Here is a 21,136-nt window from a genome sequence, read left to right on the forward strand (position 1 = left end):
CACACCTCGCACTGAGATGGGGACAACCCCCCCATCCACACCTCGCACTGGGATGGGGACAACCCCGCCATCACACCTCGCACTGAGATGGGGACAACCCCCCCATCACACCTCGCACTGAGATAGGGACAGCCCCCCCATCACACCTCACACCGGGAGGGGGACAACCCCCCCCATCCACACCTCTCACTAGGACAGGGATAGCCCCCCATCACACCTCGAACTGGGATGAGGACAGCCCCCCCCCCCAGTCCATACCTCGCCCTGGGATGGGGACAACCCCCCCATCACACCTCGAACTGGGACAGCGATATCCCCCCACGCACACCTCGAATTGGGAGGGGACACCCCTTTTGCCCACCAGGCACCAGGATGGGGACAGCCCCCCCCTCCATCTCCTCCCACCCCGGCTCACCTCTTCCCACGGCACAACCCGGTAGAAGCCAAATTTTTATCATTTCTTTTTTTTTTAAATTTTTTTTTTTTTTAATCCTTAAAAAAAGAAAAAAAAAAGTTTCTACAATTAAACCCAAGCCATGACGAACACAGCTGCTGGAAAGCAGCCCAGGGCCCAGCCCGGGTCCTGCCGACTCCAGGGAAGGTGCGATTTAGGTGCCCCAAGCAGCCTGCCCCCCCCCAAAAACTGCGTGTCCCCCCCAGGTGCAGGTTCGGGGTACATCTACACCCGGGGTGTCCCCGAGGGGAGCGCTGCTGGTCTCGACCGGACCCTCGTCGGGGACAGGAGTTGGTGGCTCACGAGGTTGCAACTGGGAAATCTGCCCCAAAACCAAGGTGCTTGGGGGGGGGGGGGGGCGAGAAGGCAGCGAGCCAACGAAGGGGCTCGCCCCCCTCCAGCCTCGCAGCAGAGAAACTGGAAACCCACAGATGGAGAGTTTATATGTATATATACATACATATATATATATATATATATAAAAATAGATGTGCGTAGTTGTAGCGTTGATACTGATGGTTAACAAATACCGGGCTGGTCCTGCACGATCCACGCGCAGCCCTACGTTCCGACAGGAGATGCCCGGTCCGGTAGGTACGTCCTGGGGGCGAGAGCTGCCGCCCCGGGGACCGCTGCAGGGCTGGTCACATTGCAGATTTCATCTCCCACTCCTGGAAGAGGTGGCGAGACGGTTGGTCACCCCCCGCTTGGTGTCCCAGGGTCATGTCGGGGGACACGGGGTCACCTTCCCCCTGCCCACCCCACGCAGCTCCCGGACGGTACCTTTCTTTTTTGCAGCACTTGTCCCTTCTCGATGATGACCGGGGAAGGAGATGGCTTCAGGGCGCTCTTCGCCGACGCGGTGCGCTTTAACAGCGGCGTGAGGAACGAGCCTTGCTGGAAAAACGGAGCAGAGAGAGGGTGACGCCTGCCCTCCCGAACCCTTCGCACCCCCTGCAGCCCGTGCCCATCCCCGGTGCCTGTCCCCGATGCCCGTCCCCACCTCGGAGCCAGCCGAGCTGGCGGTGGCGGCGATGTGGCCCTTGAGCGACTTGCCGATGGCCAGTAGGTTCATCTCAGAGCCGGCTTTCAGCCTGCCCTTCACGCGGCAGGCCCTCTCCAGCTGCCCCACCTTCTCCTCCAGCTTGGGGAAGGCTCTCTTCCCTGCAAGGACAGCAGGGGCACTGCCAAGCCCGGGCACCCCTCGACCCCGCCGGCTGCTCGGGCAAGGGCCAGGCACCCCCCGGCACAGGGACAGAACCCCTCTGCTGTCCTACCGATGAGGATATCCAGCCCGTCCCGAGCCCCTTTCCTCTCCGGCAGTGTCAGGGTGCGCTGGGATCGTGAGAGATCCCTGTTCTGGAGCTCAGGGCTCATCTTCGTCTGCTGTGGGCTGGCAGCCCTGCCTCGGAGAGCTGCCGCTGATGCTGGGGAAGAAGGGAGGAGAAAGAATGCTGGGGAGGAAGGATGCTGGGGAGGAAGGGTAAAAGGATGCTGGGGAGGAAGGATGCTGGGGAGAAAGAGCAGAAGGATGCTGGGGAGGAAGGATGTTGGGAAGGAAGGGCAGAGGAAGGATGCTGGGGAAGAAGGGTGCTGGGGAAGAAGGGCAGGGGAAGGATGCTGGGGAACGAAGGCAGAGGAAGGATGCTCGGGAGGAAGGGAGGGCAGAGGAATCACGGCACAACACCGTGCTCATGGGCACCGTAAACTCCATCCCAGCACATGGGGCTGGGGTGCACGGGGGGACCCTGCTGACCCCCCCGGGTGGAGCATCCAGACCCTGCTCACCTGCCCGCGAGGGCAGGGCGCTGCCCGGGGAGATGCTGCAGGCACCGGTGGGCAGCGCAGATACGGGTCTCTTGCGCTGCCCTTGCACCACTCGGTCCAAGCTCTGCTGCTGCGGAAGGAAGCCCAGGGGAAGCCCATGGGCAAGTGGATGGTGGGATGCCATCCCTCTTGCCCTGGGGCTCGCATGGTGGGGGGGAAAAGTGCATCAGCGGAGGTGTTACCAGCTGCTGCAGCCGCTCCACGTTGGAGTAGAGGTGCTTGGGGGCCTCGGCTGGCGGGAGCTGCCCAAAGGGGTCGTCCATGTAGGCGTTGGGGGTCGGGACACGGCGAAGCAGCAGCCCCCTGCAAGCAGGAGGGGGGTCCCATTGCTGCCCATGGTCCCACAGAGGAGTGGGAGGGCTGGGGCCGGCCGTGCCCCGGCCAACATCTCCTTACCCCGCAGCAGGGCAGCTGCTGCCATCGCCCAGCCTGGGGGTCTCGGTGTGGGGGGTGTCACCGGCCGGCTCCTCTCCTCCCCTGGCCCGCAGGGTCTTCAGCCAAGCTTCCCTCTCCTCGTCTGAACGGGCCTGGCATGGGGCAGGGGGTCCGGGATCAGCGGGTCCCCCCCCAGCGAGGGACGCGGGGGTGCCGCGGCGGTTGCTCACCTGCAGCAGGGCGAGCTCCCGTCCCCGCTGGGCGATGCGGATACGGAGGTGCTGGGGGGAGCCGGCGGCCGCCCCCGGGGAGACCTCGCAGCCCTCCAGCCGCAGGGCGCAGACGGGGCGCTGGGCGCCGCCGGGCTCGGGGAACATGCGCAGGGCTCCCTGCCGCACCGCGCACCACAGCCGCTGCCAGCGCCCACGCAGCCGCACCGCCAGGAAACCTGCGGGTCCACCCCCCGCCGTCAGCAGCGGCAGGGGGTTGCGGGGACACCCCCTCGCCCCGTCACCACGCACCGCACCTCCTTTAGCATCCTCTCCGGGCCGTGGGCTGCGGGCAGGGCTCCGCCGGGAGCAATCCTCCTTCTCCTCTTCCTCGCCAAGCTGGGCAGCCTGAGAATGGAGAGCAAGAGAGCCCTGTCCCCTGCAGGTTTTAGGCCCCCCGCAGCCTTACCCCCCACCCCATGGCAATGCAACCCTCCCCAGCATCACCCAATGGGGACCGCAGGACAGGGAATTGGGGTGTACCCTCGGCAGCCCCTTTCCCATGGCCTGGGTTTCCCGGGGGGAGGACAAGCGGCTCACCCTGCCGAGCCTCGAGGAGGGCGACGCTGGGACGCTGATGGCTGCCAGCCCGCTCGGGGCATCGCTGCTGACCTCTTCGATCACCTGCCAAGGGAGAGGGGGAATGCTGCAGGCCCACTCCTCCATCTAACGGGGCTCCAGGCACCTCCGGGATGGGAGAAGAGCTGGGGCCACCTCGGGAGCACCCCCTTTCTCCCTGCCCACCCTCCCTCCTGCCCACGCAGAGCTCTGCCAGGCTGCAACACCTCCAAACCTTCCTCCAGTCCTCAGCCTGCTGCCGGCTCTGGAAGCCGATGACCAGCACCTCGCCCGCCGTCCCCGTCACCTTCAGGGTGTGCGGCATCTTCTTGCCACGCTTGGCTTTGCAGGCGACGCGGCAGCCCCGCAGGTCCAGCTCCAGCACGGGCTGCGGGTCGGCGGCACACCTGAAGCACTGGGGAGGAACAACGGGGTGGGCAGAGCTCGGGGAACCCTCTCCCGACCCCTTCCTCCATCCTCCTGCGGCCGCTCTCACCAGCAGCGTGTGCTCCCGGACGATGAAGAGCTGCTTCGCCCACTGTCCCAGCCAGCGCTTCCTCCAGAGGAAGCCGCAGAGCTGGGCTTCGGGGCGACCGGGGGGCTCGGCGTCGGGGCCGGGGGCCGGGGGTCGCCGCAGGTAATGGGCACGGTCCGTCACGCCGTCCTCATCCTCCCCGTACGACTCGTAGTGGCTGCTGTCAGTGTCGGCACCGCCTGAGAGCCGGGACGGCGTCAGGGTGCGGGGTGCGTTCGGGTGCTGGGGGGGATGTGGCGGGGGGGAGGCTCACCGGAGCTGGCGCATCTGCCGGAGCCGAGGGGTTCGGCATCTTCATAGGAGTCGTCGGCTGGTGGGGACGGCGAGATGCCCATCGCCTTGCTCTGGGGAGAGAAGGGGTGCTCCGAAGGTGCTGCCCCCCCGGGGTGAACCTCGCAGGGTCCCCGAGGGACAGGCTGGCGGGTCCCAGCCCGCCTGGACCCCACTTTGAGCGAGGTTGCAGCGCAGGGATGGCTGCCGGCTCCTCCTCTCCCATCCCATATCCCAGCCTGACCCCCCCCACAGACCCCCACCCCTCGCTGCCCCCCCGTACCCCTCCGTGCGGGCTCGGGGTGCTGGACGGGTGGCACTCGCCGACTTTCCCTCCCATCGCAGCGACCGTCCTGGTTCCTGGGGGGAAAAGCAGGAGTGGCAGCGGTGCGGCGGCTCGGCCAGGAGCCCGGGCACCCCCGGCGGAGATGGGGTGGGGGTCAGAGCGTGAGACTCACCCCGTGCCGGCGGGATCCCCGGGGAAGGCGAGAGGCAGCGCATGATCATGTACTCTGCATCCTCTGCTGCGGGGGGAGCGCCCGGTCACAGCCCCGCTCCCGGCCCCTTCCCTGCTGCCCACCGGGCGCTAATTGAGGGGGTGGTCACCCTACATGTGTGTCCCGTCCCCCCCCCACCCGCAGACCCGCGCTCACACGAGGGGCTCTGCAGCCGGGAGAGGAGATCGGCCACCGACTTCTTCTTGGCCCGAGCTGCGGCGCTGAGGCTTTCCCGGTCCAGGATGAGCAGGAAGGACCGCAGGTCCGACAGCAGCTTGTCCAGGTCTGCAGGGGACGGGGACACACCATCACACCCCGCCGGAGGAGGAGGGGGCTGGCGGGGGCTCTCCGATGCCAGGCAAAAAGAGGTGGGGGTTACGTGCCCCGGCACCTGCCCCGGCTCTGCACAATCCCGCTATTGACGGGCCCGGGGGGACGGGGGAGGATGAGGAGGGGGGAACGGGGACCCGCGCCGCTGAAGGCTCCTCTGTGTGTGCTCACAGAGCGGGTTTGTTCCCGGCTGGGCGAGGGGAGCCGTGGCCGGGGGCCGCACCGGGCAGCCCAACGCACTGTGGAGGAGGAGGAGGAGGAGGAGGCATGGCACATGGGAGCAGCTGATGAAGGCTGCTCTGGGCACGCTGGAAATGCTGAGCATTCACCCGAGGGCAGGGAGCCGAGTCAGGGCTCAGCACCAGCCGGGGATCCCGACCCTGCCGTGCTGGGAAGGAGAGGGACAAGGAGCTGCTTTGTGCCTCCTCGTCCCGGCCGGGGACTCCAGCCTGCGCAGTGGGATGGGAGAGCCCTGCCTCCGTCCCACCGCCCCCCCCGGAGGGCCATGGATGTGGGGAGAGGGTCCTTCCAGCCCCAAACGGTGGGAGCCCCATCAGCTCTGGGTCCGTGCAGGCATTCCCTGTGCTGGAGGACAGAGCGGGACCGTGCAGACCCCCAGCCCCTCGTCCTGCTCCTGCAGAGCCCTCTCGCCCTGGGCATGTCCAGCTGTCACTGCAGGATACCCCTGGGCCCCCCCAGGGTCACTGTCTGCCTCCCCTCAGCTCCTTCCCTTCCTGCTGCGCAGCTGGAAGTGGTTTGCATCGCTCTGCTCCAGCTGCTCCACTCCCTGCTCCCAGCTGGGATAAAACGCTGCAGATGCACCATTGAAACCCACCGCCCTCCAGGCACGGGGGGGCCCGGCCTCGCCGGCTCCCCCAAAGCCACCCCCAGCCTCCTGCTTTGCCATCCCCCTGCCACTTCCCGACTGGAAGAGGGATAACCCCAGCGAAGTCACGGCCGGCTGGGATGCTGCCCCGGTGACACCCCGCAACGCCCCAGGTGACCATGGCGTCCCCATGCCCTGTCACGTCCCTGCATCCCACACGGCTCCGGGCTGGCGGGGGTGCAATGCACCTCCAAAAACAGTGGCAGCCCCCGAGGGGAGGCGGGGGCAGGCAGGGGGAAGGAGCCCCTGGTCCCACATGTGTTACAGGGCACGCGGGAGAAGCCCCTGTGGTAGTGCTGGCACGGGGGGAGCATTGTCCCCCCTCCGCGGTGTCCCCGGATGGGGAGCACACACCCCTGCCCCGGGGGGAGAGGAAACATCTGGCAGGGCAGCGAGGCTGAGCAATGCCGGAGCTGGGCCCAAACATCTGGATTTCCCTGGAAACTGGGGAAGGGAAGGGGGGGAACTAACTCCCTAGCGGGGGGCTGGCCGGGGGGCTGGGGCAGGGGCTGGCCAAAGGGACCTGAGGGCAGAGGACAAGTGTGGGGGGGACACGGGGACTGTCACCCTCGTGCCCGGTGCGCCTGGCTCTTCCTCTCCCTCCCTTTCTCCTCTCCTCCGCCCAGGCCAAATTCCTCTGCAATGACATCTCCGTCCACTCACACCCCCCCCCAAGGCCTCCCTGTGTCCCCCCACCCCCGCGCTCCCCCTGGCCGGCCCCGATGCCCGCGGTGGGGCAGGGAAGCCGTGTGCGGGGGGGTGCCCAGGGGTGCCCGCAGCCCGGTGCGGAGCAGGCAGGAGCTGCCCTCACCCACGGAGCCGTGCCAGCTGCCTGCTGCCGGGGCCAAGGGAAGGCAGCCCAGACGAAAAACAGCTGCCTCCGTCTCCAGGGCGGGAGGAAAACACCCCCCAAACACCCAGCAAAGCGCCCTGCTCCCACGGGATATGGCCCAGCCCCATGGCATCCTCGGAGGAGGAGGAGGAGGAGGAGGAAGGAGAGGGCTGCCCAAGGGATGCCACGGGAGAGCGTAATCCCTGGGTGATGCCAGGACGCAGGGGATTCGGGGCTGGCACCTCTACCCCGTGGCCGAGTGAGTTTTACTCCTGTGCAACGAGGGGCGAGAGGTGCCCGGGCTCAGCCCCGCTCCCCCCGTGGGGTGCAGCGGCGCGGGGGCACCCCAGGGCCCCCCCTCCAGCGCTCGGGGCGGCTCTCGCCCAGCGCGGGATGACTCAGAGGAGGCTGGAGGCCTCCCCGAGCCCGGAGCTGCTGCTGGCCGCAGCGTGACCCGTAACTGCGGGGGGGGGGCTCCGGGCCACGGCTGCAGGGTGGAGGCGCTCCCCCCGTGCCCTCTGCACCCCCAAATTGCCCCGTGGCAGAACCCCCCGGCATCCCACACCCTGCTGTGGCACCCCATTGCGTTGGAGGCAACCAGCCTCCCCATCCCTGCTCTGACCCCCCCCCTTGAACCCCGACACCCACGCCTTGTCCCTTGCACCCATTCCCTCCCCGGCACCCACCCCACCGCCCCAGACCCCCCGCTTTCCCCCATTTGCACACTCCCACCCACCCCCCGGTTTTCCCTCCCACACCCCTTTTGCCCCGCACCCCCGTGAGCACCCCCACGCCCTGCTCCACCCCACGCACACCCTCTGCCCCCCCCTTCTTTTACCAACCCCCCGCAGCCTTGGACCCCTTTATCCACCCCCCCCCCACCCCGCCTTACCCCCGTACCTCTCTGCCGGGACATGGTGCGGGAGCGTTCACATCGCGGCGGGATCGGGACCGGGACCGGGACGGCAATCGGGACCGGGGCAAACGCTGGCCCAGCTGGGCTCGCACACGCCCTGTGGGCCCCCAGCACAGCCCGGTCGGGGCGGGGGGAGCGATGGGGGGAGGCGGGGAAGGGCTCCGCATCCTCCTCGGAGCACCATCGCCATCTGCAGGGATGTGGGGCCGTGGGGGGGGGGGGGGAGGGGGAAGGTTTGGGGCGGGGGGGGGGGGGCGGGGGGAGAGGCGGGGAAAAGCAAAAGCAGCGGAGCCCGGGCTGGATAAAGCCATTTCACCTTTAATTGTAAGCAAAAAATCACTCTCACGCGGATTCTCCGACACTAGCAAATAAAATAAACTCTAACGAAACAGAGAAAGTGAATCACTGCAGTCCAGTCAGAAAACAACCCATATTTATATATATATTTATAGATATGTCGTTTGTAGAGTAGCAGTGAAAGGCAAGTATGGGCCAGTGATTTCCCGATAAATTACATTCTTTACATCCCAACAAGGTCTAGCGGCTGGAAAGTGGCTGGAAAACAGAAACCGGGGAGCGTGGGGGGGGGGTGGGGGGTGTGGGGTGTGTGGGCCGGGGGTGCGGGGGCAGAGGGGTCCTGCCCAAAACGTGTGCCCGAAGAGGGGACGGGGAGAGGTGTGAGGAGGGAAGGTGCTGCCCAGTGCCGAGCCCTGCCTGCGCAGCCATGGGGAGGAGGCGGGGGGGCAGGCAGCGCTGCCCAGACCCCCAGCGACCCCGGTGCCCACCGAGCCATGTGCCCTGCCCCTTTCTGCCCCACTGCATCCTCCCAATTCATCGCCCCATTGCCCCGCTGCATCCCCCCAGTGCATCCCCCCCCTCCCGCCCCCACGCTGCAGGTGCATCCGCTGTTAGAAATGCAGCGGGAGCTGCCCTGGGGTCCCGGTGGGACCCCCCCACACACTTCTGCCACCCACCCCGCCGTGCCCCACCTCGCCGGCATCCCCAGCCCTGCCCTCCGCCAGCCCGGTGCCGGGCAGGTTTTGGCAGTGTACGTGTCCCTTAGGGTCCCTTAGGGTCCTCGCTGCAGCAGCTGGCACAGGAGGGACCGAGGCGGGGGGGAAGATGTTAAAATGGGGGGGCTGGAGAGGGGGGCAAGGCGGGATGCCGGCCTGGCTTTTCCAGGAGCACATCGGTCTGGCAGTGAGTCAGCCCCCCCAGGCTCTTCCCGAGTCTCGGGGTGAAGGCGTGGGGGGGCAAAGGGATACCCCGGGCGGGGGGCAGAGGGGCACCCCGGGTGCGGGGGCCGAAGGCAGCCCACCCCCGGGAGGAGGGAAGCCGCCCCCGCCGCCCACACACCGGAGCCGGCACGCTCCCAGCCGGCCAAAAGCAGAGCCAGGCAGTGCCTGGATGGGGGGAGAGGGGGGGGCACAAAGCACAGAGACCCCCCCCCCACATCTCCCCTCCAGGCTGAACCGTGCCTGCTCCGGGACAGCCCCATCGCCCCGCAGGTTCGAGCCCCCCATGGGAGCCCTTTTCCCGCAGGAGGAGCGAGGCTGGGACTGGGGGGGCAGAGCCAGGGGGGCTGGGGGAGAGGGGAAGATGGAGGGTGGGGTGGGGCGGGGGGGATCCTAGTAAAAACCGGCTGAGAGCCCTAAAGCGGTTACACGGCGTGACACGGGCTGAGCTGGGGGCTCAGAAGAGGAAGGCTTTCTTCTTCAGCTCGTTGCGCTTCCAGAGGGCCAGCTTGCCGAACTCCTCGGGGGGCATCTCGAAGACCCGCAGGAAATCCTCGGGGGAGAGGTGCCGCTGTGGGATAAGGAGTGGGGTGGGGGAGAGAAGGACGGTGATGGCGTGCCGGGTCCCCCCCCCCCCTTTTTCCCCCCCCCCTCCCCACCGCTCCATGACCCCGGTTGAGCCCCTACCTCCAGCCTGGTCCTGTCCACGCCGGGCGGCAGCTTCACGCGGCCCCGGTTCGTCACCATCAGCATTTCGTAGGGGTAGATCTGCCAGGGGAGGGGGGAGGCTGTGAGACCCTCTCCATAGCCCCCCCCCCCCCCCCATCCCTCCCCAAGCCCCCAGCCCCGCTCACCTTTTGCTCCAGCATGCTGGGCAGGGAATTCCCTCTGTCCATGCGCCCGCGCTGGCCGTTCTTGGCAGGGGTTGGGGGGGGAATAAAGCCTGACATCAGTCGCGACCCCCACCTCCCCAAAGGGCTGCCCTCTCCCACCCGAACTGAAGCCAAGGTGATGGGCTCCATGGCACATCCACCCTCCCCATCTCCAACAATTCCCTTTTGGGACCCATCATGGAGGTGGCCCCAGTGTCTGTTCCGTCCCCCCCCCCCCCCCCCCCCCCGCCCCGGCGTACATCACCCCCTCGCTGGGTCTCCGCGCCGGCAGCCAGACGGGTGCTTACCTGTAGGCCTGGAAAACAGAGAGGAGCAGGGCTCAGCCCCGGGGACCCCCCTCCCTGTGTCCCCCCACCAGCCTCCCTGGGGTGATGATGGGCCCCAAGAGGTGGTTTTCCACCCTCTGCTGAGCCCGGGCTTGCCCCGGCACCCCCCATCCTTGGGGATATACCCCATCCCTGGGGACATCCCCAGGACATCCCCGCATTGCCTGGGACACTCCAGCATCCCCCACCCCTGGGGACATCCTCACATCCCCAGGACATCCCCACATCCCCCTGGACACCCCCACAACCTCCAGGACACCCCTGCAAACCCCATCCCTGGGGACACCCCCACATCCCCCTGGACACCACCACATCCCCCTGGACACACCTGCATTCCCCATCCTTGGGGACATCCCCACATCCCCCTGGACACCACCACATCCCCCTGGACACACCTGCATTCCCCATCCTTGGGGACATCCCCGCATCCCCCTGGACACCAGCGCATCCCCCATCCCTGGGGACATCCTCACATCCCCGGAGACATCCCCAGGACACCCCTGCATCCCCCAGGACACCCCTGCATCCCCCATCCCTGGGGACATCCCCACAGGCCCAGGACATCTCCACATCCCCCAGGACACCCCCACATCCCTCTGGACACCCCCGCATTCACCATCCCTGGGGACATCCCCACATCCCCCAGGACATCCCCCAGGACACCCCTGCAACCCCCAGGACACCCCTGCATCCCCCATCCCTGGGGACATCCTCACATCCCTGGGGACATCCCTGCAACCCTGAGGACACTCCTGCAACCCCCATCCCTGGGGACATCCCCACATCACCGAGGACACCCCTGCAACCCCCAGGACACCCCCGCATCGCCCACCCCCACGCCTTGGGCTGACGCTCACCCGGGCTGCCCTTCTCGCTGCCCGCCGAGCTGAACTCCGCCGACTGCAGCTGCGAAGGGGACAGGGGACAGCATCAGAGCGGTGCCACCCCCAGGGCCCATCCGAGGCCGTGTGGCCCCGGCAGCGCGGGGGGGCAGCCGCCCACCCACCCACTCACCCGGGTGAGGGTGCTCCTGCCGGAGGCGGGCAGCGAGGAGCTCTTGTAGCTCCCCATGTGCAGGGCTACAAGGGGACAAGAGACGGTCAGAGGTGCCGGCAGCCGGAGCCACCGGCTGGGGAAGGGAAGGGACGGGATGCGGGAAGAGCATCCCACATACATGTGTGGAAGGGTGTCCGGTCCGGCAGCGAGCGGGTTTTTCTCCGGATGGGGAGAGATTTCTCCATCTCCTCCTTCAGGATCAGCTTCCCGAGGTTGGAGGTGACCTGGGGGACGAAGGGACGCGGGTTGGGGGCCGGGGGGAGGGTTCAGCGTCAGCACGTCCCCAGCCCCTCGCAGGGCACCCGCTGGCCCACTCAGCCCCTCACCTTGCTCAGCTCCTGCCTCTGGAGCTCCCGCAGGTTCTTCATCTCCTCCGTCAGGTCCTCCTCCTCCTCCTCCCCTCTCTTGGAGGCCATCCGCCTCCTCCACTCCGTCTCTGGGGGAAAAGAGGGGCTGTTAAATCCATCCACATCACCCCCGGGGGGTCTCTCAAGACGGGATAAACCTGCCCCCGTTCCCCACCTACCCACGACGGCCAGGGACGGGGGGCACGGCCAGTAGTCGGTCTCGATCTTGGCGGGCTGGTTGGGGTCCGGGGGCTGCGCCGCCGGGAACTTGGAGGATTCGATGATCAAGTCCTCTATGAGATGCTTCCCGTGGTGGGCGCCGGGGTGGTGGTCTGTGGGGCACGGGGTTGGGGGGGGGGGTGTGAGGCAGCATCCGGGGGTGCCCCATCCCGTGGGACAGACCCCCCCCCAGCTCACCTTTCTGCCTGTAGATCGGAGGCTTCTTGTATATGTTGAGCTCCGTCGTGTCCGTCTCTGCAAGGGAAAAGAGGGGTCGGGGGCCGGGAATAGGGAGCTCGTGGCTCTGGGAAGGTGATTGCCCACCCCGTGGTGGGTTCGCACTGGGGTTCGGGATCGGGCAGTGCTGGGGAGGGGGTCCCGGGGATGGGGGGGTCCCGAGGATAGGGGGGTTCAGGGTGGCGGGGGGGATCGCGGTGCCGGGGGGGAGCGTACCGGGTCGGTGGAAGTGCTGCACGCTGCTGCGGGCTGAGCTGCCCCCCTGGCGAGAGGGGGGCTGTGGGGCACTGCTGGGGGTCCGGCTCTCCAGCCACTCCCGGATAACCTGCGGGCAAAGCAGGGGGGGGGGACCGGTGAGCAGCGAGACCCCCCCAATTTGGCATCGCCCCCTCCTCCTCAGAGCCCCCCCTTTTCATTTCTCCCCGGGGCAAGCGGTGCCGGTACTCACCTCCGGAGACGGAGGAGGAGAGATGGATTTGGGAGACAGGGAGCGCTGCAAGAAGGCAAAAAGTGATTTATTCTGGCAGCCCCACATCTGCCCTGTGGGACCCCTCTCTCCGGGGGGGGGGGGGGGGGGGGGAGTTCCCGCTCCCTACTGGTCCCAGGGGACAGGGGTGGCCCCGGGGCACCCCTCACCTCTCGGCTGCGGGGCAGCTCCACGTGCTCCATGAGCGAGTAGGTGAAATGGGGTTCGTAGATCATCAAATCCGGGCGCTCGATGTCCAGGATCGCTTTGTCCTTGGGGATGGCGGCCAGGTCCTTGTAGCCCAGAACCTCGTTGTCCATTTTGGCCTGGAAGGAAAGAAAAACACACCTTTCGGTTTTGGGTGCGGAAAGGGAATATTGGGGAACGGGGAGGGCTTGCCCGCGGCTGGCATCCTCTGTGGCCCTGCTGGGCTGGTGGAGAGGGTTTGGGGAGGTGACCCCACGGCTGCGGGGATGTGGCGGGGGGACACGGGACGCTCCTTACCACGATGCTGGAGGGCGATCCTGGGACGCTGGACCCGCGGGAGGAACAGACGCTCCCAGGGGAGGTCAGCGGTTGCTGGAAGGAAAAGGGGAGATTTTAGCCAAGCTCGTCCTCGGCACGGGCAGCCCAGGAAGGGGCTCAGGGTCGTGGTCAGGACGCCGGGGTGCGGCAGGGGGGGCCGGGGACACCCCTGTGCCCCGTGGACCTCAGTGCACCGGGGCAAAACGTCCTCGGGGGGGTTTATTTCTGGAGGATGGGCGCTGGGGTTTCCTCCGCTCCAGCGCTGCGGTTCAGGGCAGGGGACACCCGGGAGGTGACAGTGGCTTGGCCGGGCCACGTTACCACTAGATGGTGCTGCCAGGCTGGGCTGGGAGGAGGAGGAGGAGGAGGAGGAGGAGGAAGAGGAGGAAGGCAGGGCCCTGCTAGCAGCATCCCAGGGTGACTCTGCCGATGTCCTTGGCCACCAGCCCCTGCCCTTGGCCACCAGCCCCTGTGTGTCTTCCCTAGGTGCAGGGCTCCCCGCTGCCTGCTCACCCCCAGCACCCTCCCCATGGCCCCCCAGCACCCTCCCCACAGCCCCCCCCCCCCTTACCTTCTGCAGTCTTTCCATTCAGCTGCGGGCTGGAGGGGCTGTGTCAGTCACAGGGTCCTGCATGGGGAGAGCAGGGGTTTCGGGGCACTGCCAGGGTGGGCAGGGAGCACCCCAAGGTTGGTCCCGGGGTCGGGGGGGGCTGGCCAGACCCCAGCTCCCCACCACCCTCCTGCTGTGGGGCTGAGCCCAGTAGCCCCCCACGCACCAGACCCCAAAGTGGCATGAGGCTGGCACGGCCCCACCGGCAAATATTCCTGCGCTGGCAATAGGACAGGCTTGCCAGGGGATGCCACCATCCCCAGGGGGGGCCGAATGGCCCCCAGTGGCCTTGGGGCAGGGAGGAGGCGCTGGGTGATGCCGGACCCCCCCTCACCTCTGTGGCTCCACATCCCTCTGGGCGCTAACGCCGGGCTGGGGCTCGGGTGCTGCCTCTGCGACGGAGAAGAGAGAGGTGACAGCGGCTCGGAGGGTGACCACGGAGGGTGACGAGCTCAACCTTCTCCTCCCGCTGTCCGTGCTGTCGTCCACCCCCCCGGCCCGGTGCCCGCAGCTCCCTGCCCTGCTGCGTGCCCCCCCGCCCTTGCCCGTGCCGGCTGCCGGCCCTGCTGCCCGGCGGCTGCTGACGAGGGCTGGCAAGCGGAGCAGAGGTAATGAAGCGCTTTGTCCGCCGGCCCCGAGCGGCCTCGAGAAGGCTCCAGCGGCAACGGGACGGGCATTGCTGCGCTCAGCCCCTGCCCCGCAGCCCCCCGGGGCCTCAGCCCTCCCTGGGCTTTAAACCCACAATGCCCCACACAAAGGGGAAAATTCCCCATTCTCCTCAAAACTTCTCCTTTCAGAGGGGAGGGCGTTGGGAAAAACCTCGTGCCATCCAGGCAACAACAGCAACGGCAGCGCGGAGCCCTCCAGCCTTGAAGCCCCCCGCTCCCGGCGGCTTGAATATAGGGTTGGGGGGATGCCGCCGCCTCTGGGGACCCCCAACCCCACTATCCCCCCAGCCCCACAGCTCCCAGCACAGGCGCAGAGCCCATCCCTGTGGGATGCGGAGATGGAGAAGACCCAGATGTGACAAAGCCCAGAGCATCCGCCAGCCCGGCATGAGGTACCGCCCTCGGCTCGCTCCTCCGAGGGTCGAGCCGGGACGAGGATGCTCTGCCGAGGACGCTCGGCACCTCCGGGCTTGAGCTTCATCCCTCCTTTGAGACCACCTAGAAACAAATAACCCCCCGCTTCGGGCGCTGGGCGGCGGGGCCGGGGGGGTGGGGGTGCCCCAAGCCACTCACACCCATTCCCAGCACCTCCCAGGGGGTCTGCAGGACGCGGTTGCCGGTGGGACGGGCACCCCCGGATCGGCAGCGAGCGCGGTACAAGGCGGCATTGTCCGGGAGAGCAGCGGCCGCCCCGCACACCCATGAGCTCACACTTTCCAGGGGCAGAGCCAGGGCAAATCCCCCCCCTTTGCCCCCCCCCCCCCCACCGCCTCCTCACCCCACGGCGCTGGGTGGCACGGGTGGGCTGGGGGACAGGGGGTGGGGGCGGCGGTGGCGGCGAGCAGATGGATGAGATGGCAAAGAGCAGGAGGCAGCGAGGAAGCGGCAGAGGCCGAGGGAGGGTGGGTGCGGGGACGGGTGGATGCGGATGCCAGCGGGGAAGGAAAACAAGCCAGAGCCGGGGGACGCGGAGAGATGCCGCGACGGAGCCCAGAGGGGTGCCGGGGCCGCACAACCAGCCTGGGACGCGGTCACCCCCCCGGCCGGGGGATGCGGGGACACCTTATCTGGCGCAGGCAGAGAGCCACCGCCCCGATGGCAGCCTCTCTCCCCATGGCAACCTCCAATCTCCCTCGCAGGTCCCCCGCACGCTCCCTTGCTCGTCGCGATAAGGCCGGCCCGGCGTGTGTTTGGGATTTTCCTGGCCAGGAGCATGAAGGGGTGGGGGTGGGGAATAACGCCGTGTCCCCCCTCCCGGGGTGATGCTGCGGGTACCCACCGTGCGGGAGCGGGGAGAGGGAGGCGCTGGGCAGGGATGTACGGGATGAGGAAGCGCGATGGAGGGAGGGAGGGATAGATGGACAGACGGACGGACCACGTGCCGGCGGGGCTTTGCCAGGCTGGAGGGGTGCTGGGCCCCCCCCATCCTTGCACGGCACATCCCGGGGGTGGGGGGGGGGGGGCCGTGGGGAGGGCTGTCGCTGCAGCGGGAAGAGGCCAGTTCCCTCCTCCCCACCCCGAGGAAATCCGGATTTGACTTTCCGCAGCCGCCAAAGCCATCAGCGCCCGGCACCCGGGCGGGGGGCCAGGCTGCGCCAACCCCCTCGCCCCCAGGGAAGGTGGGGAGCGGGCAGAGACCCCCAGCCTTCCTCCCCTCTCCCTTCTCCTCCTCGCTGCTTGCCTTGCCCTCGCCATCCTGCTGGCCACGGGCACCCTGCCGCTCCCGCAGCTGCCCCGGCTCCCGGCCAGCGATGGAGGTGGCGGGGGGGACACGGCGGGGTCACAAGTTCCCCGAACAGACGGTTCCCGCCAGCCCTGGGAACGGCGTCCGGTACTTCCCAGCCCAGCCCCGGCCTCCTCCTCCTCCTCCTCCTCCTCCTCCCATCGCAAACCCCAAACAAACACGGCCTGGGAGAGGCTCTGAGCATCCTCCCCGCCTCATCGGGGGAAACCGAGGCACCGCCGCACACCGGGGCCCCACCGGCAACTCGATCACGGCGGGGAGCACGTGGGTCCCCAACCCGCGTCTCACCGGTGTCCGGTTCCTCCTTTGTCCTGTTTCTCGCCCTTTCCCTCCCGGCCAGAGCATCATCGCCCGGCAGAGGGGAGCGACTCTTCGGCTATTGACAGCCCATTGCTTCCGTGCCATTGCACCCTGCACCGAGGGACACCTCGGTGGCCTTAAAAGCCACCAGCTGCCAGCGCCTGGCCCCCGGGATTTTTCCATCCCTGGGAGGGTGGAGGCTGCACCCTGCCCAGCTCCCCTCCCGCAGACACAGGGCTGCTCCGTGCCTCAGTTTCCCTGGCTGGGGGGGGGAAGATAACAACAATCCTCCCACCCCATCCAGAAGTGGATGGAGGTGAAAGGGGCATTTCCACCTCCCCCGGTTTCTCCATTCCTCCCATCCGAGGGATCTGGGCCAACCCCGCTGCTCTCCTGGCCCCCAGGAACCCCCCTACAAGTGTAGACCGGGGGTGTGCGGAGCTCGCCCTAAAGCTCCTGGATGGGGGGGTGTCCATCCCCGGCCCCCCTGCCCCGATGGCCATGCTGCAGCCCGCTGTGGGCAGCGGCTCACGTGGCACGTAATCTGGGATTAAAATGGGATTAGCCTGCTCATCCCGCACGCGGAGGGGCCGGGAGGGACCTGCTGGGGGTGTGTGGGGAGGCCGCGTCCCTCCGAGGGTCCCGGCGTGGGGCTGGTGATGCTCCCGGTCCCCGAGGAGCCCCCAGCTCTGCCGGCCCTGGCCATCGCCCCGCGGGATGCCCTGCATCCAACACCTCGGGGTGGCGGGTCCCTGGGTGCCCCAATGCCCTGCATGGGGCCAGCACAGCCAGGCACCCGCCTGGGAGGACACCGGGCGGTGGGATGCGGCCGGGGGCTCCCCGGGGATGAGGTGGCAGCTGGTGGCCCAGGTCTTCCCAGGAGAGAACGGGCTTAGCCCTGCCTGACCACCGGCCCCGCACGCCCACGTCCAGCAGCCGCCTTGCCCCCCGGGAGATGGCTCCATCCATGGTCAAGAGCTGGGGGGCCATGCTTCGCACCCCACTTCCCCCCCGCCAGGTAGCCCCCCGGTGGTCCGTGGCAGTGGGGCGATGGGAGTTTGACCCCTCAATGGGGCTGGATGGGGCCAGGAGGAGTTGGGCGGTCTCCAAAATCCCATTCCCACGGCGAGACGCCGACCCCCACGGCCCCATCACGCTGCACATGGGGAGCATCAAAGCTGATCACCGCCTGGTGGGGGGGGAGCAGGATAGGCGTGCCCCCCCTCCCCCAGCAACGGTGCTGAGACCCCACAATCTCGCTCCACAAGTGGGGCTGGGAATGGCCGGGCTGCTCTGGCCTCCTCCCTCGGGACACACACGGTGGGATGGCAATGTCCCCAGGGGAGGAGGACAGGGGATGTCCCTGCTCCGCTGGCAGTGGCCGAGCCTCGCTGGGGGGAAGGTCCCGGGGGGGGGGGGGGGGGTTGTGGGGTGAAGTGGGGTGCTGAGAGCACCGTGCTGCCGGGGAGGGGATGCTGGTGGGAGCCCGGGGAGGGGTAACCCCGCTGGCGATGGAGCCCGTGTCCCCGCGTCCCCATCTCGGGTCACCGCCCTTCCTGTCCCCGCGGCCCCCCGGCCCCCCCCCCCCGGCAAAGGCAGCTGGCTTTGCAGCGCCGGGCGTGGGGAGGGGGCACCGGAGAAGACGGAGAACAAGATGTGGGGCTGTCCCCAGCCCCCCGGGGAGAGGGGGCTACGCTGAGCCAGGGGAGGGGGAGCGGCGGCACCAGAAAGGCGACGGGAAAGCAAAGGGCGGCCGATGCCGACCCCGACGAACCGGCCCCTCCAGACCCCCCCCACCCGGCCATGGGTCCCCCACCGGCGGCCGCCTCCCTCCCCACCAAGCCCCGGCGCACGGCCACTCACCTAGGGATGGGGACACCGCATGCCTCCAGCCGTGGCGAGCTGGCGGGGGGGACACCAAGGGCCTCCTCTGCTCGGCCGGCTACCGAATGACCCCGCTGGCTAGCGGGCCGGCTGGCCTGGCTGCGGCCGAGCCACCGCCGGCGCGCTGCGGCGCGCATCCGAGAGCGTGACGAGCCAAGCGAGGGCGGGCGGGCGAGCGTGCGGGCGGGCGAGCGAGCCAGCCAGCCGGCCAGCCGCTATCTCCCGGCCCCAGCACCGCGGCTGTGCCGCCCGCCGCACCGATAACCCGCTGCCGGGCGCCGGGGAGGGCGTGCGTGGGTGGGTGGGTGCGTGGGTGGGTGCGTGGGTGGGTGGGTGCCGCTCGCCTCTCCCCACCTCTGCTCGCCGGCTCAGTCCCTTTCCCAACAAGAGGAGAATGAGCCGGCATCATGACGAAGCAGTATTCGCCCCTGCCACGGCCGCCGCTCGCTCCCGCCGCTTCCCAGCCACAAAGAGGGAGGAAAACAGGAATAAACCCAGCCTGACCGACAGACACCGCCCGCTCGCCCAGAAACAGCCCGCAAGGTGGTGGGGGTCCCCAGCACATGCAACCCCCCCCCCCCAGCCCCGCCTCGCTCCAGCCCCTGCTGCAAAGAGGGGACGCGGCTGGGGAGAACATCCCCAAGGTGGGCTTTGGCACCCCTGGGTGGGGTTTTGGCACCCCCGAGCCCTACGAAGCTGAGTAAGCGGGGGGGCTGAGCACCCCACGGAGCGTGGGCTGGGCTGTGGGTGAGGACGGCACCCACCCCGGTCCAGCCCGAACCCCAGCCTGGGTTTTAGGGGTGCTCCGAGGGCGGCACCCACCCCTCCCTGCCCTGGGAGTGGAAACGCAGCAGGAATTTCCATCCGCGGGGCCAAGAGAGCTCAGCGAGGGCCTGGGAATCTGCTAAAAATCAAGCCCTGACCTCCGCGCTGACAGGGAGAGCCCGGAGCCTGGCAGCGGGGAGAGCTGCTGCCCCCCACATTCCGACCCCCCCCCAATTCCTGGGGATCCGTGGTCCAGCCCCAGAACCCCCGGGGCTCGGCGGTGGGGCTGGGCTGGGGCAGGGCAGGGAGGTTGTGGCCAACCCCATCCCTCCGGAGCCCCTCGGCACGCAGACCTGGCCAAGGATCCAGGTGGCCGGGGCACAGGACTGGTGCCACGGCCAGATCCCCCCCCCACCCCCCCACCTCCGGGGGTGCCAGGGCTGCGTCGGCGTCGCAGCGCCGGGAGCCGGTGTCTATTCCCAGCTCTGTGTGGGAGAGAGCTGCCTGGCGACAGCGGCTCCGTTGCTGGGTCCCCTCCCCAGCGCTACGCTCCATGCTGTTTGGTGCCTCAGTTTCCCTCCTGGCTCAAGCAGGGGGCCGCTGGACCCCCCTGGACATGCATCCAGGGGGATGCGGGTCCAGGGATGCACCTCTGGGGGATGCACACCCAGGGATGCAGGTCCAGGGATGCACATCTGGGGGGAATTCATGCCCAGGGATGCACATCTGGGGGGCTGCACACCCAGGGATGCACATCTGGGGGATGCACGCCCAGGGATGCACATCTGGGGGGGCTGCACACCCAGGGATGCACATCTGGGGGATGCACGCCCAGGGATGAACATCTGGGGGGATGCACACACACGCCCTCTGGTACCCAGGCCAGCCCGGCTGGTTGGACCAAGAGCATCACGGCCTCGACCCCAAGATGCCACCATACCCCCACACTGAAGGCGGGGGGTTCGCCAGCCCCTCCAGCCGCCCCCCCGGGGCCATACGCATGAATAATCGAGGCTCTGTCTGCCTTACCCCCCCCCCACCCCGTGCTAACCCAGTTTCTCAAGCATGAAGACGACCGCAGCGGCTGCTCGGCAGCTGCCACCTGCGCCCGGGGCCGCTCGGGCGCCTGAACCGGCCGTGACACCCGCCGTGGGCTCAGCGCCCCCCCGCCCCGTGCCATGAGCCCAGCACCCCGGGGGTGCCTGGAGGGAGGGAGGAGTTTGGAAAGGCACGTATCCTGCACCAGTTGGGCACCCTGGTGCGCACCCGTGAAAGGCAAACCCGGACACGCTCATCAGAGCCCCCCAGCCCCACGGGGTCGTCCCCCATCCCGGCGATGCCCTTCAAAGCCAGGCCCATGACAGGGAGCTGCTGGTTTCCTACCGGGAGGGGGGCTGCTAGGGGGGGCTGGGGTGAGGGGAAAGAGGGGTAGCAGGGCCCTACCTTCAAGGAAGCCCATGGCCTGCCGCAGGCAGGTCTGCCTGTCCGCCGGGAGCCATGCCTGCGCCGAGCATCCCCTCCCCTGCGCCGCACGGCACGTTGCTACAGCGACCGCCTCCCGCCGCAACCCGCTGGAGCCCAGCGATGGAGGATGTGCAGGAGCATCCTTCGGCCTCGCCGAGCCACACGGAAGGATGTGCGGGAGCATCCTTTGGCCTCGCCGAGCCACGGAGGGATGGGCAGGAGCACCCTTCGGCTTCACCGAGCCATGGAGGATGTGCAAGAGCATCCTTCGGCCTTGCTGCCCTACAGGATGGGGGCGAGGACCCCTCCTGCAGCCCCTTTGTGAGGCATTTACCTGACTCAAAATTGCCCCCCAGCTGGGTTTGCAGGGAGCATTGCCCCGGAGGAGCCCGGTGACAGCAGCCCTGCGAGGGCTGGCCTGGATACAACCCATGTCCCAGGGGACACCAGCACCTGTCCCCCCCAGTAATGCCCCCGTCCAGATCATGGGAGCTCCCTGTCGGCACTGGCACCCTGTGGGGTACAGGGGGCTGGGGATGGCAGCGGGATGGGGGGATGGCAGCAGGACGGGGGGCTGGCACCCGTCACCTCGGCAGTGAGGTGGTTGCTCTGGGGACATGGCTGCAGGGGAGCTGCCCTCGCTGCCTG

The 21,136-nt window shown here is 68.3% G+C and overlaps 2 protein-coding genes across 16 annotated transcripts; both read right to left on the reverse strand.

Annotated features, from left to right (window-relative positions):
- Nucleotides 1-511: 511 nt before the first annotated feature.
- Nucleotides 512-8,134, reverse strand: LOC134526727 (actin filament-associated protein 1-like 2). 12 transcript variants are annotated; one of them, XM_063358899.1, is made up of 17 exons: nucleotides 7,734-7,950; nucleotides 4,942-5,070; nucleotides 4,747-4,812; nucleotides 4,572-4,648; nucleotides 4,272-4,362; nucleotides 3,980-4,197; nucleotides 3,719-3,898; nucleotides 3,466-3,549; nucleotides 3,183-3,297; nucleotides 2,887-3,104; nucleotides 2,678-2,808; nucleotides 2,464-2,584; nucleotides 2,243-2,351; nucleotides 1,732-1,881; nucleotides 1,458-1,618; nucleotides 1,238-1,351; nucleotides 882-1,125 (listed from the first exon to the last, which is right to left on the reverse strand). In XM_063358899.1, exons 1-17 carry the CDS (start codon nucleotides 7,747-7,749, stop codon nucleotides 1,099-1,101), a joined length of 2,007 nt encoding a protein of 668 aa, XP_063214969.1. In that variant the 5' UTR covers nucleotides 7,750-7,950; the 3' UTR covers nucleotides 882-1,098. The 12 variants fall into 12 exon arrangements, 10 of the variants coding, with proteins under 10 accessions (XP_063214967.1, XP_063214963.1, XP_063214962.1 ...); XR_010074024.1 differs by adding an exon at nucleotides 512-871 and having other exon boundaries at nucleotides 985-1,125; nucleotides 2,678-3,297; nucleotides 7,734-7,952; XM_063358897.1 differs by having other exon boundaries at nucleotides 880-1,125; nucleotides 2,678-3,104; nucleotides 7,734-7,952.
- DMTN (dematin actin binding protein) lies at nucleotides 8,048-20,583 on the reverse strand. 4 transcript variants are annotated; one of them, XM_063358904.1, is made up of 17 exons: nucleotides 18,239-18,789; nucleotides 13,998-14,055; nucleotides 13,625-13,681; nucleotides 13,033-13,107; nucleotides 12,699-12,854; nucleotides 12,511-12,555; nucleotides 12,279-12,387; nucleotides 12,024-12,080; nucleotides 11,786-11,938; nucleotides 11,586-11,695; nucleotides 11,378-11,483; nucleotides 11,218-11,282; nucleotides 11,061-11,109; nucleotides 10,117-10,172; nucleotides 9,839-9,898; nucleotides 9,672-9,752; nucleotides 8,048-9,555 (listed from the first exon to the last, which is right to left on the reverse strand). In XM_063358904.1, exons 3-17 carry the CDS (start codon nucleotides 13,640-13,642, stop codon nucleotides 9,442-9,444), a joined length of 1,254 nt encoding a protein of 417 aa, XP_063214974.1. In that variant the 5' UTR covers nucleotides 13,643-13,681; nucleotides 13,998-14,055; nucleotides 18,239-18,789; the 3' UTR covers nucleotides 8,048-9,441. The 4 variants fall into 4 exon arrangements, 3 of the variants coding, with proteins under 3 accessions (XP_063214974.1, XP_063214977.1, XP_063214976.1); XM_063358907.1 differs by lacking the exons at nucleotides 10,117-10,172; nucleotides 18,239-18,789 and adding an exon at nucleotides 20,468-20,583; XM_063358906.1 differs by lacking the exon at nucleotides 13,998-14,055.
- Between the last annotated feature and the right edge of the window lie 553 nt (nucleotides 20,584-21,136).

Source organism: Chroicocephalus ridibundus, chromosome 23 (assembly GCF_963924245.1).
Source record: "Chroicocephalus ridibundus chromosome 23, bChrRid1.1, whole genome shotgun sequence".
In the NCBI taxonomy this organism is placed as follows: Eukaryota; Metazoa; Chordata; class Aves; order Charadriiformes; family Laridae; genus Chroicocephalus; species Chroicocephalus ridibundus.

What these genes read in the sequence shown, in the direction of transcription:
- DMTN (XM_063358906.1), bottom strand. An exon ending in GATCGCCCTCCAGCATCGTG is followed by an intron (nt 12,855 to 13,032) that starts GTAAGGAGCGTC and finishes CTTTCCTTCCAG; the next exon opens with GCCAAAATGGACAACGAGGT. An exon ending in GCAGGAGCACCCTCACCCGG is followed by an intron (nt 11,110 to 11,217) that starts GTGAGTGGGTGG and finishes TCCCCTTCGCAG; the next exon opens with CTGCAGTCGGCGGAGTTCAG.
- LOC134526727 (XM_063358892.1), bottom strand. An exon ending in TGGAGCGGCTGCAGCAGCTG is followed by an intron (nt 2,352 to 2,463) that starts GTAACACCTCCG and finishes TTCCTTCCGCAG; the next exon opens with CAGCAGAGCTTGGACCGAGT. An exon ending in CGCCCTGCCCTCGCGGGCAG is followed by an intron (nt 1,882 to 2,242) that starts GTGAGCAGGGTC and finishes CTTCTTCCCCAG; the next exon opens with CATCAGCGGCAGCTCTCCGA.